We start from the raw sequence: 18,949 nt of genomic DNA, 5'->3' as shown, positions 1-18,949 counted from the left end.
TATATAGTATGTTTTAAATGAGTGTGATGTATGTGTACACTTTGAGAGGAAGCAACTAAATTTCATTTTTAATGTATTCCATTGTGCCCAAAGGAAAAAAAATGACAACAAAGGTTATCTATCTATCTATCTATCTATCTATCTATCTATCTATCTATCTATCTATCTATCTATCTATCATCTGTCTGTCTATCTACCCACCCACCTACTATCTATCTATCTATCTATCTATCTATCTATCTATCTATCTATCTATCTATCTATCATCTGTCTGTCTATCTACCCACCCACCTACTATCTATCTATCTATCTATCTATCTATCTATCTATCTATCTATCTATCTATCTATCTATCTATCTACCTACCTACCTAATGCCGAATCTCAACTGAATAGGGGAAGATGATCTGTTTCAGCCCTTATTACATGCCATGTCATATTTGTTACTGTTGTTCCCATGGTCAGAGACGATATATCAAAAGCCAAAATCACAATCTGAGATCATTTTTGCAAAGTAGCTGTTGAGAAGAAGGTGGGGGTGGGGGGTGGAGAGAAATACTTCTTTAGAAGAAGCTAAGGAGTCAGAAGGAAATTTTCTGATTTTCACTATAACATAAAGGAACCTCAACGTCATATGTTCCATGGACAGGCATGTTATTTTGTTGGTAGCAATATAAAATGCTTTCTTCTGCAGGGTGGTTTTCAGGTTCCCAATCTAATTCCTACTTTTTGGGTGATTTCTATCCAAGTATTAAAACTTTTTGAACTGCTTAACTTTTAAACTTAGACAAGTTGGATCAGGATTAATTATTCTAATACTGGTTCCATAGTTTTTAATGAGTGTGCCAACGAGCAGAAGTAGTCTTCGGCATGCCAGTATATTTATTATTTGATATTAAAATCCTAGATAGCATTCCACCAACACTCAGCAGAAAAAAGTGACATACTAGTTGTACTGACATAACCTGATTAACCTGAATTAGCCTACTCTGAGTTAGAAACCATGAGCCATAACATAAGAGCAAACTAGGTTTGCACAAAATGTGAAAATGCATTTCCAAATCTAGAAGGTTAATACCCTCAAGCCTTGCACATTCTGCACAGCTGCTAAATTTGTAACCAACCTGCCTTCTGGTTGTCCTTGATGTACTACAGTCATTTAATGGCACTGAAAAATGGGACTTATGACCAGTTCACCCACTTATGACTATTGTAGCATTCCCCCCCCCCCAGTCATGTCATCAAACTTCAAGTGCTTGGCAACTGGCACGTGTTTACAACGGTTGCAGCATGCTGATAAGGTGCGATTGTCATTTGCAACTTTCCTAGGGATCTTCCAACAAGCAAAGCCAATGAGAGAAGCCAGATTCACTTAACAACTGCAAAATTATTCATTTTACAACCGTAGCGATTCGCTTAACAACCATGGTAAAGAAGGTCGCAAAATGGGCCACAACTCACCACGCCTGCCCAGTTTGGCAAGGGAAAATTTGGGGCTTAGTTGGGGTCAGTATTTATTTACCGGTTTGGTGTGGTGGAATGTAGTCTGGATTTCCAGGGGGGAGGGGCTGGAGCAAAAGACAGCTAAGTTTAAATAGCTTGAGTGGGAGGGAGAGCGTTAAAATGGAGTTCTCAGAGTATGTCCTTAAGGATGCAAATAGTTTGCTCTAGTTTGGCAAGATTTCCGCCTATGGGGGAGGAACAATAAAGGAAACTGCTTAGAAAAAAAAATCAACTTGTCTCTCTTGTTTTTGGGAGCCCAAATGATTGGTTTAGTTTGAAAGCATCCAATATGGATCGCATCGCATCGCACGCATGTCAGAAGCACTAAGGCGCTTCTGGGTGGAAAGGATTAGCTGGTGACATCACCGTTGCTCAAGGGACGCCCAACTGGTGCCTCCTTTCATGTCCAAGGCAGAAGCTGGAGTGAAGGACAGGAGCTCATCTCACCCCATGGCAGCATTCGGGTCTCGAACATGGGCTTGCTCTCAGGCTCAAAATTTAAGAGAAAATTTTTATAAAATGTTTTATAGATGGCATTTGGATCCCAAAAAGTTGTCTAACATGTATCCTAACCTACAGTCTAAATGCTGGAGATGTGGTAGTTTAGATGCTACTTATTTTCATATGTGGTGGACTTGTAGAAATATAAAAGGTTTTTGGATTAAAATTTGGTGGAACATTCAAAAGATTTTTAAGAGAAAGATAAAGTTTTCTCCACAATTGTTTTTATTGGGTATTGTTGTAGATTGTGATACTAAAGAAATCAACTTGATGTTGAACTTGATAACAGCAGCACGGTTACTGGTGGGACAATATTGGAAGAAGGATAGTTTGCCTACTATAGAAGAATGGGTATTTAAAGTATCGAATCTTGCAGAAATGTCTAAGATTTCTGCTTATTTGAAGGATCACTTGCAAGAAAGATATACAGTATTTCAGTTTGGAGGAGATGGATAGATTATATTCAGAATAAATATGGGACTAAAAAGTTCCATTTAGCTTATGAGTAGATTTTAGATTGTTATTAATTTTAGTATTAGTATTGATTATATTTTTGTTTAAGTTACTATTATGTTTTTAATAATTTGAATGTATCTATGTTAAAGGGGAGTTAAAGCACATTATGAATTTGGTTAATTTTATAACGAAGAATCTTAGTTAGAATATGATTATTATATCTATAACCCTGTATTCAGCTCTGGGAAGTGGGGGGGGAAGGGGGGTGGTTTGGGGCGGGTGGGTTTTGGGGATATGTATTGTAATTTTTTTTTGTAAAACTCTTTAATAATAATGATGAATGATCTGGTGAATGATCTCTGGAGGGCTCGGGACAGAGGATACTCCTCTGTTCTAGTCCTATTAGACCTCTCAGCGGCTTTCGATACCATCGACCATGGTATCTTGCTGCGGCGTCTCAGGGGATTGGGAGTGGGAGGCACGGTTCTTCAGTGGTTCTCCTCCTATCTCCTGGGACGTTCGCAGTCGGTGTTGACGGGGGGGCAGAGGTCGACCGCGAGGCCTCTCGCTTGTGGAGTCCCTCAGGGGTCGGTCCTCTCGCCCCTTCTGTTCAACATCTACATGAAGCCGCTGGGTGAGATCATTCGTGGTTTTGGAGTTGGGTATCATCAGTATGCTGATGATACCCAACTTTTCATTTCGACCCCAAACCACCCCAGTGATGCCCTCGACGTGATGTCCCGGTGCCTGGAGGCGGTCCGGGTCTGGATGGGGAGGAACAGGCTTCGTCTCAACCCCGACAAGACGGAGTGGCTGTGCGTATCGGCATCCCGGGATATTCAGGATATCCCACCCCTCATTATGGGGGGTGAGTCATTACCTCCTGTAGATAGGGCTCGCAACTTGGGAGTCCTCCTAGATTCACAGCTCTCTTTAGAAGACCATATTGTAGCTGTAACTAGGGGGGCGTTCGCCCAGGTTCGCCTGGTGCGCCAGTTGCGGCCCTATCTAGACCGGGATGCCTTGCGCACGGTCACTCATGCGCTCGTGACCTCTCGTCTTGATTACTGCAACGCTCTCTACATGGGGCTACCCTTGAAGACCACTCGGAGGCTCCAGCTGGCACAGAATGCAGCCGCGAGAGTTGTGTCGGGGGTCTCCCGATACTCCCGTGTTACACCTTTGCTCCGCGAGCTGCATTGGTTGCCAGTTGTCTTCCGGGTGAGGTTCAAGGTGTTGGTAATGACCTACAAAGCCCTCCATGGCATGGGTCCAGAATACCTTGGGGAGCACCTGCAGCCGGCGTCAACTTCCCTCCGCCCAGTACGCTCCCACAGAGAGGGCCTCCTCAGGGTGCCGCCGGTCAAAGAATGCCGACTGGTGGCCCCCAGGGGGAGAGCGTTCTCTGTGGGTGCACCGGACTTATGGAACCATCTTCCGGTAGAGCTCCGGATGGCGCCCGACCTCCGCTCCTTCCGGCGCGACCTTAAAACCCATCTCTTTAAGGAAGCGGGCCTGGCCTGATGGGATGGGGTGGGTTTGTTATTATGACTTTAATTTTAAATTTGTACTATTTGTACTATGGGCATTGTTTAATCATGTTTTAACAATTTTAACTTTTGTACTTGTTTTTTACGTATTGCCCTGTTAACCGCCCTGAGTCTCTTGAGAGAAGGGCGGTATATAAATTAAATAAATAAATAAATAAATAAATAAATAATGAAAAAAAAGAACACGGGCTTGCTAACCTCCAACCCAGTGTCCTAACCACGCGAGCCACCGTGTCCTCATCCAACGGGAATGATTTATAAGCACAGTGTGAAAGCAATTACAGTTTACTCAGCAAGCCGCAATTAAATAAACCATGATGTGCAATTCTCGACAACAGGGATGTGTTCAGCAAGTCCTCCTGACATGTACACAAGAGCGTCCTGGGAAGAGCAAACTGGCCTTCCCCAGCATATCCTCGTCACTAACCTTTGGAAAGAGTGAGGAGGTTTCGTTGTCAATCGTGAAGTAGTAGAGAAATTCGCCATCGTACCAGACGCTCTTTCCCACCGGCGAATTTTGCTTCGTCATGGCAAAGCGATGGCTCGGATCGCAACAGTCTTTCAGAAGTTTCCTAATAGAAAGAGAAAGGACAACCATGGCAGACATTATGGTAAGAGGCATTTGTAAGCTTTCTAGAGCAGGGCTTTTCAACCTTTTCCCAGATTGTACCACTTTTGGGACGCGACAATATCTGAGTACCACCAGTGCTTAGGAAGGTGTCAAAAACTTGATGGCTAAAAAAAAAAAAAAAGGGGGGGGGGAATTTTGGCTTTTACTGATTAGATTCATTTGTTGTTATAGAAATGGCTAGTTTACACTACTATGGAAAAGTAAAAAGTTGAGGTTCAATGTTTGTTCTTTTTCCCTTTGATCACGTGACCATGGGGGAATCATGCAATGGTCATTAAGTGTGAAAAACTGTTATTAAATGAATTGCTGTTAAGTCGGGGATTACATGTTTTTGTTTTCACTATGCAGACAGAATTTTGCCAGACTAAACTGGCTATACTAGTCTAATCCTAATGGATATACCCCAGGAATGGCTATCCTAAATCTCTTTTTCTGTCTTTGATCCAGCTCCAGTTTGTGCTGCCTCTTGTCTTTCCCCCCTCCCTAGATATGTGTTCTATCCTTCCTGAGAACTTGCCGCATTACTCTAATCCAGGGGTCTTCAAACGTGGCCCTTTGATGACTTGTGGACTTCAACTCCCAGAATTCGTGTCTGGCTGAGGAATTCTGGGAGTTGAAGTCCACAAGTCATCAGAGGGCCACATTTGAAGACCCCCTACTCTAATCCAGTAGGCAGTAGGCGTGAGCCTAAATGGACTCCAGAAGATGGTAGAGGACAGGAAGGCCTGGAGGAACATTGTCCATGGGGTCGCGATGGGTCAGACACGACTTCGCAACTAACCCCAACACTCTTATCCATCACATCACGTCCCCTTTCACAGACATAATCCACTATCTGACAAAGGAGTCCCTGCGGATTTTATTCCGCTAGTCGTTGCCGACTATAAGGGGCGGTCCTCATTTGTTTCAGCGCCATTGAGCCAGTGCTGTCTGAAGACATTTTCATGGTCATGTGGCCAGCATGACATCACGGAGCACTGAAGTGGTACCTATTTATCTACTTGCGTTGGCAAGTAGGCAGGGGCGAGGATGGGAGCTCATCCCGTTGTTGTCATACTACTTGGACTTGATGATCCCCAAAGTATATTACAACACCTATGTCTATGATCTTATGATTCACCAGAGATGCTGTAACCAATTTTCAGTTCAACGCATTTCATTAACTTAAACATTAATCAGACCTGAATGGTCATATCTGATTTGTTCCTGTCTACTTCATCCTTGAAATTCAGGGGTGCCTCATTCCTTCTGGCTTTCTTGGTTTCCACGGCTGGCCCATCAGATGTTTAGGAGGTTCTTTGGGATGACTTCAGACAAAAAATGTGCCTCGAATGGACTTCCCATCTCTTTCCAGGGAATCCGCTAGATCAGCGTTGGTTAAACTCAGCAACTTTAAAACGTGTGGACTTCAGTTCTCAGAATTCCCCAGCCAACACAACACGGCTGACTGGCTTGTTCTGGGAGTTGAAATTCAAACATCTTAAAGTTGCTAAGGTTAACAAACACGGAGCTAGTTCTTCCTGCATTCCCATGCCAACGGTGTACGAGACTCCGCAAAGCTGGAAACATTAGAGAACCCTGTTGTAATGAATTGAACTTTCGTTAGATTATTCTGTGTCATTCTTGGGCTAGGCCTGGTCTGGTTCTGTATAAACTCTTGGAGCAGTGTTGGTTGCACATTGAGATTATAGAGGAAGGAAAAATTATCTTACCTAGCCACACCTACCCCTTCATGGATTACTGTCTTGTCGTGGTGCAGGGGCTTGGGTAACTCAATGAAAACTATGAGCTATGCCGTGCAGGGCCACCCAAGACGGACAGGTCATAGCAGAGAGTTCTTACAAAATGTGATCCACTGGAGAAGGAAATGGCAATGTCTTTGCCATGAAAACCCCATGGACAGTACCAAAAGGCAAAAAGATATTGATGCTGGAAGATGAGCCCCTCAGGTCGGAAGGCGTCCAATATGCTACTGGGGAAGAGCAACTGGAATTAGGGCTATTTGTAAATTTATTTATTTATTTATTTATTTGATTTAAATACTGCCCTTCTCCCGAAGGACTCAGGGCGGTGTACAGGGCAATAAAAATAAGAATACAGGATACAAGATTTAAAGTTAAATGATTGTGCCCAATGTAGTAAGTTAGTTAAAAATAATGTTAAAACCCCAAACCCATCAGACCAGGCCGGCTTGTTCGAATAGATAAGTTTTTAGATCACGCTGGAAGGAGCGAAGGTCGGGGGCCATCCGTAAAGGTAAAAGGTTTTCCCCGTTGTGTCCGACTCAAGGGGGCAGTGATCCACTTCAGAGTTGTCTGAAGACATTTCCGTGGTCCTGTGATCAGCTATGACTATATGCTGAGGCAAGCAAAACACTGTGATCTTCACACCAAACTGGTATTTAGTTATCTATTCGCATTTGCATGCTTTCAAACTGTTAGATGGGCAGGAGCTCACCCTGTCCTGTGGCACCCAGGTCTCGAACCCTGGCTGTCAGCTTGACAAGCTCGGCATCTTTTAACTGCTGAGCCATCATCCCTCCCCTGTCTGTGAATCCTTTCAAACTATTATTGCAATGGATGGTCAAAATGATTTCACACGATCCATTCTGTAAACGGGATTTATCTCAAATAAGTATCAAGCGTTTCGTCTTGAACTTTCGGTGCCACGCCAAATTGAGGCTGACTTAAGAAGCAGAAGGCTAAGGCATTTTCTTAGCTACGTTCTCTTTTGCTAAGCCATCAAAAAGCTGTTTCCCCTTTTAAGCTTTCAAAAGGATTATATTTCCCTTCTCGATGAAAATGCCAATTCCATGATCTTTACATTATTTCCACTTGACAATTCCTTTCGGAAAGTCCAATGGTTAGAAATATGCACGGTTTCTTTAAAGTTTAATATTAGGATGAAACCATAACTGCTTTTATTGGGGCATATTATTAGCCAATTGGAAAAGACTTACAGATGGCTGATTTTATATATGGTAATTCCAGCATTATTATATGCATAAGAATGGAGAGATATAAATACCGACAATGGAGGACAGTGGATAGTACATATGGCAATGGATTATAAAGATGGCAACATTACCAGAAATGGCTAATGGACCTTTAGGGACCTTTTTGCTGAAAACAGAAAAAAATTGCAATGGCTTCTGGACTTACTAATCAAAACAAAAGGTTGAATGTGGGATAGAAGAAATCTCTTTGTCATGCAATCTGAGAGAGAGAGGAAAGGTAATTTGTAACTGCTGCAAAGAAGATTGGAAGATTTTTTTTTTATTTCTCTTATTAGATTGCTTTTTGCACACTTTTTTTCTTTTCAAATTTTCATTATACATTTTCATGTTTCATCTTTGATCTATGCAAAAATCCTCAATCAACATCTTCAAAAGGCAAGATTCCAAATATAAAAGGACCGGGGTCAGTTTCTTTCTTGGAAATTCCTTTTTGGGCGTCAGGCGCAGGGATCCAAGCGCTGAGATACAGTTCAAAAGTACCGCGAGATTATTTCATGCTACCTAAACACAAGAATCTGAACGACTAAAAGTCAAGACAAATTGGTGGTAGATAAGAGTCAATGGAATTCATGGTGGGGGGGAGAGATGGCTGGTGTCTTGTAGCAGCATGGCGATTCCAAACTGGTGATGCCTTTGACCCCACCTCCGCCTGCCCATCTCCTACATCAGGGGTCCCCAACCCCAGGCATGCCAGAAAACCAGGCTGCACAAACAAACAAAGCCCTATCCGTGGGATGAAAGCAGCACACAAAACCACACCCTCTCTGGTCCGTGGAAAAACCTCTCTTCGCAGAACTGGTCCCTGGTGCCCAAAAAGGTTGGGGACCTCTGTCCTACATCACAATTTCTAAGTTTCCAAGCATTCAGCATAGGTCCAAAGGATACTTTCACTCCAATGCCATCCAAGACATTTTTCCTACATAAAAGTTTACCATGAAAAGTATTAATCCAGGGTATGGAAAACTGCAATGCATACTACAACTAGCATGATAGAGGTAGTCCTCCACTTACACCAGCACTGGAAAAAGTGACTTTCGACTGTTTTTCACACTTGCAACCGTTGCAGCATCCCTGTGGTCGCGTGATCAAAACTGAGATGCTTGGCAACTGGTTCCTATTTATGACGGTTGCAGTATCCCAGGGGGTCATGTGATCCCCTTTTGCAACCTTCTGGCAGGCAAAGTCAATGAGGGAAGCCAGATTCACTTAACAACCATGTTACTAACTTAACAACTGCAGTGATTCACTTAACAATTCTGACAAGAAAGGTTGTAAAAGAGGACAAAATTCACTTAAACGTTTTACTTAGCAACAGAAATTTGGGGCTTGTAAGTTGAGGACTACCTGCATAAGTTACACAGAGGGGTAATTGTCCCCAAACACATCATCTACCTTGAATACATGAAAACAAAAAGCTGTATTCAAAACCAAACATGCCTTCATGTGGACAATCAGCCATAAGAGACAGATGCAAATGTGATAATAGTTGTGTGTTATATAATAATTTTACAACTACTGGTACATTCTTATGCCAGAGTCTAAGCACAGATTGTGCTCAGGTGACTCCGAGAGCACAGACAAACCTCCAAGTGGCCTCAACTACTCTCTAAAAGAAGGCAAATGACCAGCTGTCTGCAAGGAATACGAATCCTTCCATTTCCCACCATCTAGTCAGAGCTGAAGAAGCTTAGATTTCCGGTGGCTACGCCACGCCGAATGGCGGCTTTTCCCTGGCCGCCCGCCCTGAGGCTTCGTTGGAGCCGCGGAGACAGTGACAATCAGCTGTTCCGCGGCTCATAAACTTCCCCTTCGGGAGAAGAGGGGGAGGTAAGTTTTCTCAGATAGTGGTAGAGCTCTCCAAGACCTCCCAGAATTATCTGGGGGTCGGAGGGTGAGAGCCCCCATGGAGTCCGAGGCTTTCTCCGAGTCCAGGACGCCTTTGCTCCGCGCAGGAGCGAAGCTAGATGCTGCATCCACATCTGCGGATTATAGTGATTTATGTGTGCCTTTAAAGCAAACAGAGCTGACCAGGAGGAGTAAAGTTGCAAGTATTCAGAACTTTAACTCGAGGTGCTTTAATCTTTTCCATTTATAAATTACACTTTGAAGAAGAAAAAATGGCGCTGAAATGTTTTTTTCTTTTTAAAAGAATAAATTATGAGGATTTTGTTAAAATTTAAAATAATATATTGGAATTTTTTCTCTTTTTTATTATTATTGCTATTAAGAGTTTATCTCCCTTTCTTTTTGGGATTTTATTTTAATTTTATTTTTTTTCCTCCGGAGTGCAGAGGGAAAGTGAAAGTGATAAAAGAAAGTGATTTGTGGCAAGTGAAAATGGCTTCAAGACGGCAGGCAGATCCTGTTGTTTCTAAAACCTCAATCTCTTCTCCTGTCATTCAGCCTACTGCAAAACCCAGATCCCCTCCACCCTCTCCTCCACCACCAGCACTTACACTTAAAGACCTGCAGGATGCTTTGAAGTTGCAGGCACAAGAAATGACTTTACAAATAAAGGAAGAGGTAGCTGATCTTCTTGAACTTAAAAATAGAGAGATGAGAGAAGACATTTTGTTTGCATTTCAAGGGCTGGCTGCACATATCGAACGTTTAGATGACCGCGTGGATGAGGTTGTGGAAAATAGTGACAGACTTGAAAATAGAATTGCTAAAGCTGAAAATAAAATCGACAAAACTGAGGATGAGCTGATGATTTCACAATTTAAAGAAATGGAATTTGCTCTGAGAATAAGAGGGTTGAGAGAAAACCCCCGTGAGGACTTATCGGAAGAGGTGATTAAGGTCATTGCTCCCATCTTGGGATGGGATCCTAAGGAGTTATCAAGGGAGGTGGAAAAAAAATTTCAGGGTTAATTCCTGGATTGCGAGGCAGAAGAATTTACCTAGAGATGTGGTGATTGATTTCTCTAAGAGGTCACTTCGAAATGAGATTATCCAGGCCTTTTATCAACAGAAATTTCAAATTGCAGGTCAAGATATTATAATTTTGAAAGAAATACCTCCTAAGATGTTGAGAAAAAGGAAGGATATTGGTTTTTTGTCTGATAAACTTAAAAATCGACAAATTCAGTTCAGATGGGAGATCCCTATTGGGATAGTGGTGAATCACGCAGGGAAACGATATAGACTTAGCATGATTGCTAAGGCAAAAGAATTTTATACTTATGTCCTGAAAGCAGGTTCACCACCATCTCCATTGCCTAAGAGAGCGGAAGAAGATAAACAACAAGTTGAAGGTGCATCAGCACAGTTTGTTGGAGAGGCACAATTGGTTGAACCTACTGAACAGAGTTTGATGTTAAAGGCTGATCCAAAAGACCAGAGAAGGACACGTGCGGCGCATAAGCGGAGAGAAAAGGAACAACAGAAACAGAAGATGGATTCTGGGCCTATGTTACAAGGCCCTGTTATGACGGAGCCAGTGGGAGGGGCGCGACCGAAGAGACCAACCGCAGATCTCCAGGTGGTGTTCCAGAGGTTCCAGGTCGCTGAGGATGGTGATAAAGCTTTTGACATGGAATGTTAATGGCTTAAATTCACCACAAAAAAGAAAGAAAGTGTTTCATTATTTAAAGCAACATAAAAATGATACTGTTTGCCTACAAGAAACTCATATTTGTGCAAAAGATCAAAAATACTTGATTAATTCTCAGTTGGGACTTCATTTTACAGTATCTGCTCCAGATAAAAAGAGTGGAGTGGTTATCTACTTTAGAAGAGACTTATCTGCTACGCTAATTGAATCTGATCCACAGGGAAGATATGTTATTATTGAACTATTGTTACAAGGCAAGAAGATTCTCATTATTGGATTATATGCTCCTAATCAACAGCAAGGAAAGTTTTACAAGTTTTTACATGATAAACTAATTCAATTGGATTATAAATCTGTTATTTTGATGGGTGATTGGAATGGTGTTTTGGACTCAAATAAGGACAAGAAGAGGTCTTCTAAAAACTATCCTATCTATTCTAGATTGCCTAAAAGTTTTTTTGATTTGAAAGAAGACTTGGAACTAAGAGATATCTGGCAGGAGCGGAACTTGGAGGATAGAGATTTTACTTTCTTTTCAGACAGGCATCAATCGTTTTCTAGAATTGACTTTTTTTTAGTTACTGGTGATCTTACTTCCAGGGTCAAGAATGTCAAGATTTTTCCTAGAACGTTATCAGATCATAGTCCTGTATGGATGGAATTATTTAGGGAAGATGGAATAAGAAGACCTTGGAGATTGAATGAAAATTTATTTAGATATGATGTACTTTCAGAAAAATGTAAAGATTATTTGAAAGAGTTTTTTGTTTTGAATATGCATAAAGGAACACCGATTGAAATGGTTTGGGATGCCAGTAAAGCTTATATGAGGGGGATTTTGATTCATATGAACAATGGTTATAGGCGTAAGCAGATGCAAAAACGTAAAGAATTGGATGAAGAGATTAAATTGAAGGAGAAAGCTTTTATTTTGAATCCATTAGATAAGAGATTAAGGATTTCAATAAATTTGTTGAAAGAGCAATTTAATATGTTAATGGCGGATCAGGTTGCAACTAATTTGAGATATGCGAAGCATAATACTTTTTGTAATGCAAATAGGCCTGGTAGGTGGTTAGCTTATCAATTAAGGAAAAAACAGAGGTTACGTACAATAGAGAAAATAGAATATAAGGGCAAAATAACATATCAACAAAATTTGATTAAAAAGGGTTTTTTTTGGATTTTTATCAAAAGTTATATGCTAGTGAGAATGTACAAACTTTAGATATAGATAAATATTTACAGGAAGCGCATATTCCTATGCTTTCACATGAACAAAGGGAAGGGATGAATTGTTTAATCACTTCTGAAGAAATTATATCAGCAATTAAACAGTTAAAAGTGGGTAAGGCTCCGGGTACAGATGGCTTAACAGCAATTTATTATAAAACTTTACTTACAGAGATGGTAGAACCTTTAAAGGAACTATTTAATAATATCCAGGCTGGAGGGGAGGTGCCTCCATCTTGGAGAAGGGCTTTTATATCGTTGATCCCAAAGGAGGATCAAGATCTTACTCAGCCTAAGAATTATAGACCTATATCGCTTTTAAATACAGATTATAAGATTTTTGCAAAAATATTGGCAAATAGATTAATGTTAGTTTTGAAACAGATGGTTCATACAGATCAGTCTGGATTTATAACTGGAAGATATATGAAATACAATGTAAGACAATTAGTTAACTTAACAACCAAGTCCCTGCGGCATTGATATTTTTGGATGCTGAAAAAGCTTTTGATCAATTGAATTGGCAATTTTTATTGAAAGTTGTGGAAAAGATGAATTTTGGGGATGAATTTCTGCAGTCTATTAAGGCCATATACCAACAACAATCAGCGCAAATTATAATTAATGGGGGATTAACAGATGCATTTAAAATTGAAAAAGGTACAAGACAAGGGTGTCCTCTGTCACCATTATTGTTTGTTTTAACATTGGAGATTTCATTGATTAAAATTCGGGAATCAACTAAAATATAGGGAATAAAAATAAAACAGAATGATTATAGATTAAGAGCGTTTGCAGATGACTTGGTTGTTACACTATCTCAACCGATTCAATCGGTTATAGATTTGATGGAAATTATGAAACAATATGGGAAAGTTTCGGGCTTTAAGGTGAATAATAATAAGACTAAAATATTATCTAAAAATATGACTATGAATGAGAAGGATGTTAGTAAAATTGACAGGTTATGAAATTGTGAATAAGGTTAAATATTTGGGAGTATATATTACAGCTTCTAATGTAAAATTATATAAGAATAATTATGAGACGTTATGGTTAAAAGTACAAAAGGATTTAAATAATTGGAAAAAATTACAATTATCTTTGTTGGGAAAAATTGCAGCTGTTAAAATGAATGTTTTACCAAAGTTTCTCTTTTTGTTTCAAATGATACCTATCTTGAAAAAAGATGCTAATTTGGATGAGTGGCAGAAGGGTATTAATAAATTTATCTGGGCGGGGAAAAAACCGAGAGTTAAACTTAAGATTTTATAAGACGCTCGGGAAAGAGGAGGACTTAAGGTGCCTAATTTGAAATTATATTATGATGCGGTGGTTTTAACACTGGTTAGTGATTGGCTTAATTTAACTAATAAAAGTATACTTTATCTTGAGGGATGGGATTTATTATATGGGTGGCATGCATATTTGATTTATGACAAAAAAGTTGATAAGACTTTTAAATCTCACATTTTAAGAAGTGCTTGATTGCGTGTTTGGAAAAAGTATTATTATAAGTTAAATTATAAAATACCAATTTGGGGGATTCCTGGACACGCAATAGAGGGGGTATCTATGGGTGTGAATTTGGATATGATTTCTTATAAGCAATTACTTAGATTGGTAGGGAGTGACTGGCAATTAAGGTCGCTAGTCGAGTTAAAACAAGAAAATATTGTACAGTCTTGGTTTCAGTATACTCAATTGCAAGCCAGGTGAAAGTTAGATCAGAAGGCTGGTTTGACGCTGATGGATGAAAATTTGGTAAAACAGATCAAAGATCAAACTCAAGCGCACATAAAGAGAATTTATAATGCTTTAATAGAATTGGACTCGGAAACGGAATTGGTGAAAGATTGCATGGTAAAGTGGGCTCAAAATATTCAAGAACCGATTCCATTGGATGTGTGGGAGGTAATTTGGGTTAGAAATGTAAAATTTACTCAAGCCCAAAACTTAAGAGAAAATTTTTATAAAATGTTTTATAGATGGCATTTGGATCCTAAAAAGCTGTCTTGTATGTATTCTAATTTACAGCCTAAATGTTGGAGATGTGGTAGTTTGGATGCTACCTATTTGCATATTTGGTGGACTTGTAGAAATATAAAAGCTTTTTGGATTAAAATTTGGTGGAACATTCAAAAGAATTTTAAGAGAAAGATAAAAGTTTACTCCACAATTATTTTTATTGGGTGTTATTATAGATTGTGACACTAAAGAAATTAATTTGATGTTGAATTTGATAACAGCTGCGAGGTTATTGGTAGGGCAATATTGGAAGAAGGATTGTCTGCCTACTATAGAGGAGTGGATGCTTAAAGTGTCAAATCTAGCAGAAATGGCTAAGATTTCTGCTTACTTGAAAGATCATTCACAAGAGAGATACATTTCGGTTTGGAGAAGATGGATAGATCATATTCAGAAAAAATATGGGACTAAAAAGTTCCATTTAGCTTATGAGTAAATTTTAGATTGTTATTGTTATAATTTTAATTTTTTTTAGAAGTTGGGTATTTTAGTGTGTTGGTAATTATGTTAAAGGCGGGTTAAAATGTATTTGGTTTTTTTATATAGGTGATTAATGTTAGTTAGATTATGTTTACTATATATTTGTAACCCTGTAATCAGCTTTGGGAAGTGGGGGAGAGGGGGGCTTGGGGGGGGGTTGGGAAGGGGATAATATTGTAACTTTTTATAAAACTTTTCAATAAAAAAAAGAGCTGAAGAAGCTTCTTGGATGAGAAGCGAAACATCTTCAAAGACAAACAAGGAAAGCCCAGTTGCCTCCTGAAAAAAAGCATCTTTGGGACAACCATGACTTGGATGCCTGAGAATCTCCATAGACATTGTCCCATATAAATTAGCAGCAGAAAAAGTGAAATGCAGTGATTTCAATCAGTATTTGGCTGAACTCTTTTTAACCCTAAACGTCACATCATTAGAGTGGAAGCTTAATCAAGTCAATTAAAGATCTTATAGCTGCATTCCCAGAATAGGATAAATTGGACAAGAGCCAGCCTACAGGGATTTTGTGAGCACAATGTGTAAGAAACTACATTGTGGGAGAAAGTATATACAATGCATAAGAAATTTTAAAGTGGATTTTTTTTAAAAAAAGGGGGGGGGGGAAACGGGGGGATAGGAATTAGCAAGCTGTATGAAATCAGCCTATTTGCTTAATTTATGATTCAATATATTTTGTTCAGAAAAGGGTCAGTTCACTAATCTGGGTTAAACATTTGTCTCTAGGTCTAGATTTCTGCATCTTTCTATTCAACATGGACTTGATCCTAAGTGTTCAGGACTGTGAGGACTGTGGAAAGAATGCAGGAAAAAATATATTTGTGGATCTCCTTGGTTCCCTCTGAGCTCAGTGTCATTAAGTTGCTGCAGTGTCATCAGGGTCGGCAAGCAAACAATCAAACTGCCACAAAGCACCTAGAACTCTGCAACTCAGAGTTGGAAGGGACCTTGGAGGTCATCTAGTCCAACCCCCTGCTAAGGCAGGAAACCCTATACCATTTCAGACAAATGGCTGCCCAGTCTCTTCTTAAAAACTTCCAGTGTTGGAGCATTCACCACTTCTGGAGGCAGGTTGTTCCACTGATTAATTGTTCTAACTGTCAGGAAGTTTCTCCTTAGTTCTAGGTTGCTTCTCTCCTTGACTAGTTTCCATCCGTTGCTTCTTGTCCTGCTCTCAGGTGCTCTGGAGAATAGCTTGGCTCCCTCTTCTTTGGGGCAGCCCCTGAGATATTGGAACACTGCTATCATGTCACCCCTCACTCACCCTTCTCTTCATTAAACTACACATACCCAATTCCAGCAACTGTTCCCTGTATGTTTTAGCCTCCAGTCCCCCGATCATCTTTGTTGCTCTTCTCTGTACTCTTTCTAGAGTCTCGACATCTTTTTTACATCGTGGTGACCAAAACTGGATGCAGTATTCCAGGTGTGGCCTTACCAAGGCATTGTAAAGTGGTATTAGTACTTTTTTTTAAAATTCCATTTATATCCCGCCCTTCTCCGAAGACTCAGGGCGGCTTACAAGCTTAGCAATAGCCTTCATTCTATCTATATGCCTGTTTATTAGGGCTTTCATACACACACCCCAAGCGGCATTATTACAAAGTCAGCTTAATTGCCCCCAACAATCTGGGTCCTCACGCGATTCCTTCACGCGATCTTGATTCTATCCCTCTGTTAATGCAGCCTAGCACTGTGTTGGCTTTTTTGATCTAAATCAGGGGTCCCCAAACCCCGGGTACGGGGACCAGTACCGGGCTACAGCATGCCAGCAACCGGTCCACACAAACAAAGCCTTATCTGCAACATGCAGGCAGCACACAAAACCACACCCCCTGCGGTCCGTGGAAAAGCTTGGGGACCTCTGATTTAAATAGAACCCACAAAAAGAATTGCTGAGGCAACCTTTCTTGAAAAACAAAGCACAAGGAGAGGGATCCGCTCTTAAGCACAGATTTCACTGCCAGAAGACACGACTAATTTAGCTCTCAGAAAGGAAAGGAGATTTTTAACTGTTTAAATACAGCCAACTGGGTCAGACTAAGATAAACCCATTGTTATCATGTTAAAAGTCAAAAAAGGGAACTGCCTACAAATCTTGTGTCAGTCTTCTTCCAGAACACCTGAATCTCCTTAAAATGTCTGTGGAGATTTTCAGTCATCCGGGTCCTCCGTTTTTTGTTGTTGTTTTTGTTTTTGCCCCCCCCAAAGGTGTTTTTTTCAAAAGGCAGCTGGACTCCCTTTTCTATTTCCTTGGGGGTGTTTTGTTTCCCACCCAAGAAGCTTTTTTCCGAATAAAGGAAGAAATGTTTTGGATGAGAAGCGAAACATCCTTAAGGGAAAACAAAGAAAGTCCAGCTGCCTTCTCCCCCCCCCCAAAAAAAAAGCACTTTTGGGATTGAAGAAGCTTTTTTGGGCAAGAGGCGAAACAAAGAAAGTCGAGTTTGCATTTTGAAAACAAACAAAAGAAAAAACATCTCTTGGGCGCATTGCTTTGCACCAATGGTGTTCCATCCATGCATTCAGATCACCAGGATTTTTGCCTTCCAACTTGAGTGAACTGCCCCCCCCCCGTTCAAATCCCCACCACCGTTGTCGGTTGTATTTAAGTGGGATGGATGGGTGTGACCCGAGAAGGCTTATTATATGCAAACGTCGCATCCAACCGGGCCCATAAAGGATTAAGGAGACTTTCTTCATCCTCTCCGCATTTCATCTGCAACGACACGACTTTTGACAAATCCTGCTCGCCGGCTCCTTCCGAAAAGGGGGTGACAAGGTTTTTTTTTTTAAAAAAAAGAGGGGGTGGCTAGATCCTCCTAAAGCAGGGGAAAAAAAACCCCTCGTTTTCACGACAAAAGAGGAGAGGCGCGTCTAAACCATCTGTCGGGACCCACCTCAATCCACATCTCAGGAAATAAGAACTCTTGGATGCAAGTTTAGTCCAAAAGGAAAATGTTTTACTAGGATGGAATCGATTGTGGCAATACAAGACGGAATCTAACAAAGTTACATTTCAATCCTATATAAAGCATTCCCATTTCAGCCCCTCCCTTCATCCATTTGGTCAGATGTCAGGTCCTTCCATGGGAAAGGGAACTCTCCTTGGTTTTATGGTTATTGCTTTCCTTTTTTTGTTCAAATGTTCCCTGTTGTTTGAAGATGCCTAAAGTCTATCCTCTCCCCCCCCCCCCGCTTCGGAGAGATGGCAGAATCCCCAGAATAAGCAGATTGTTCTACCTATACATTTATGAAATGTGATATAAATGGATTCTGACACCATCGGAACCGGCGGTGCCATTCAAGATCCACTGCGGAACGCAGCAGCCTCTTTGTCCTGGCTCCCAGCGAGCGCGCCGCACACCGGGCCAAGGGAGGGAGGGCGTGCTCATGAGGACTAGCCCCTCCGCGTGGTGGAATGGAGGGATCCCGCACCCCCACCCCGCTTCCCGCCGCCGGCTCCCCCCGGTCTCGTCTGCCGGCTGCCCACCGCGAGGCGCTGACCTGAACTCGGCCGCGGCGCTCAGGTTCCTCCGCCAAGCTCTGCCCTGATGCCGGAGCACCTCGGGCACGATCTCCTTCTCGTCCGGCAGCCGGTAAACCGGGAAGATGTAGAGCCAGCCGAGCACCAGGAAGCCCAGCGCGCTGGCGCCCACCGGCAGCCGCGTGCGCGGCCCTTTGCAGAGCGCCAAAGCCGGCGCCATCCTCCGCGGGCGGCCCCGGCCCAACCAGGTCGCCAGTCTTGGGGGAGGCCGAGGGCGGGAGACGACGACGACGACGACCCCGCCGCCTTCTCCTTTCAGGCTCCGGCGGTGAAGGAAGGCGGGCCACTCCAGGCCCGCCGGGCAGGGATGCCCCGCGGACCACCCGCTTAGCCGCTGCAGGAGCCGGGCTTCCCAGCCCCAAGCGAGGGGCAGCGGGCGACTCGGGTCCCTTTGGGCCTCCCTGGCTTAGAAGGGCGGCGGCAGCCCCCCGCCATCC

The 18,949-nt window shown here is 41.7% G+C and overlaps 1 protein-coding gene across 1 annotated transcript in view; it reads right to left on the bottom strand.

Annotated features, from left to right (window-relative positions):
• The window catches only part of ST8SIA1 (ST8 alpha-N-acetyl-neuraminide alpha-2,8-sialyltransferase 1), a gene marked incomplete at both ends in the record, with an annotated part of 38,219 nt that extends 19,547 nt beyond the window's left edge, over positions 1-18,672 (bottom strand). Inside the window, 2 exons of the mRNA XM_083365342.1 lie at positions 4,437-4,581; positions 18,473-18,672. Coding sequence (XP_083221468.1) covers positions 4,437-4,581; positions 18,473-18,672 — 345 coding nt within the window. The remainder of the gene's footprint in view (positions 1-4,436; positions 4,582-18,472) is intronic.
• Positions 18,673-18,949: the final 277 nt, after the last annotated feature.

This window comes from Vipera ursinii (genome assembly GCF_947247035.1).
Source record: "Vipera ursinii genome assembly, chromosome: 6".
Taxonomy (NCBI): Eukaryota; Metazoa; Chordata; class Lepidosauria; order Squamata; family Viperidae; genus Vipera; species Vipera ursinii.
This window is presented reverse-complemented; position numbering and strand designations above follow the sequence as displayed.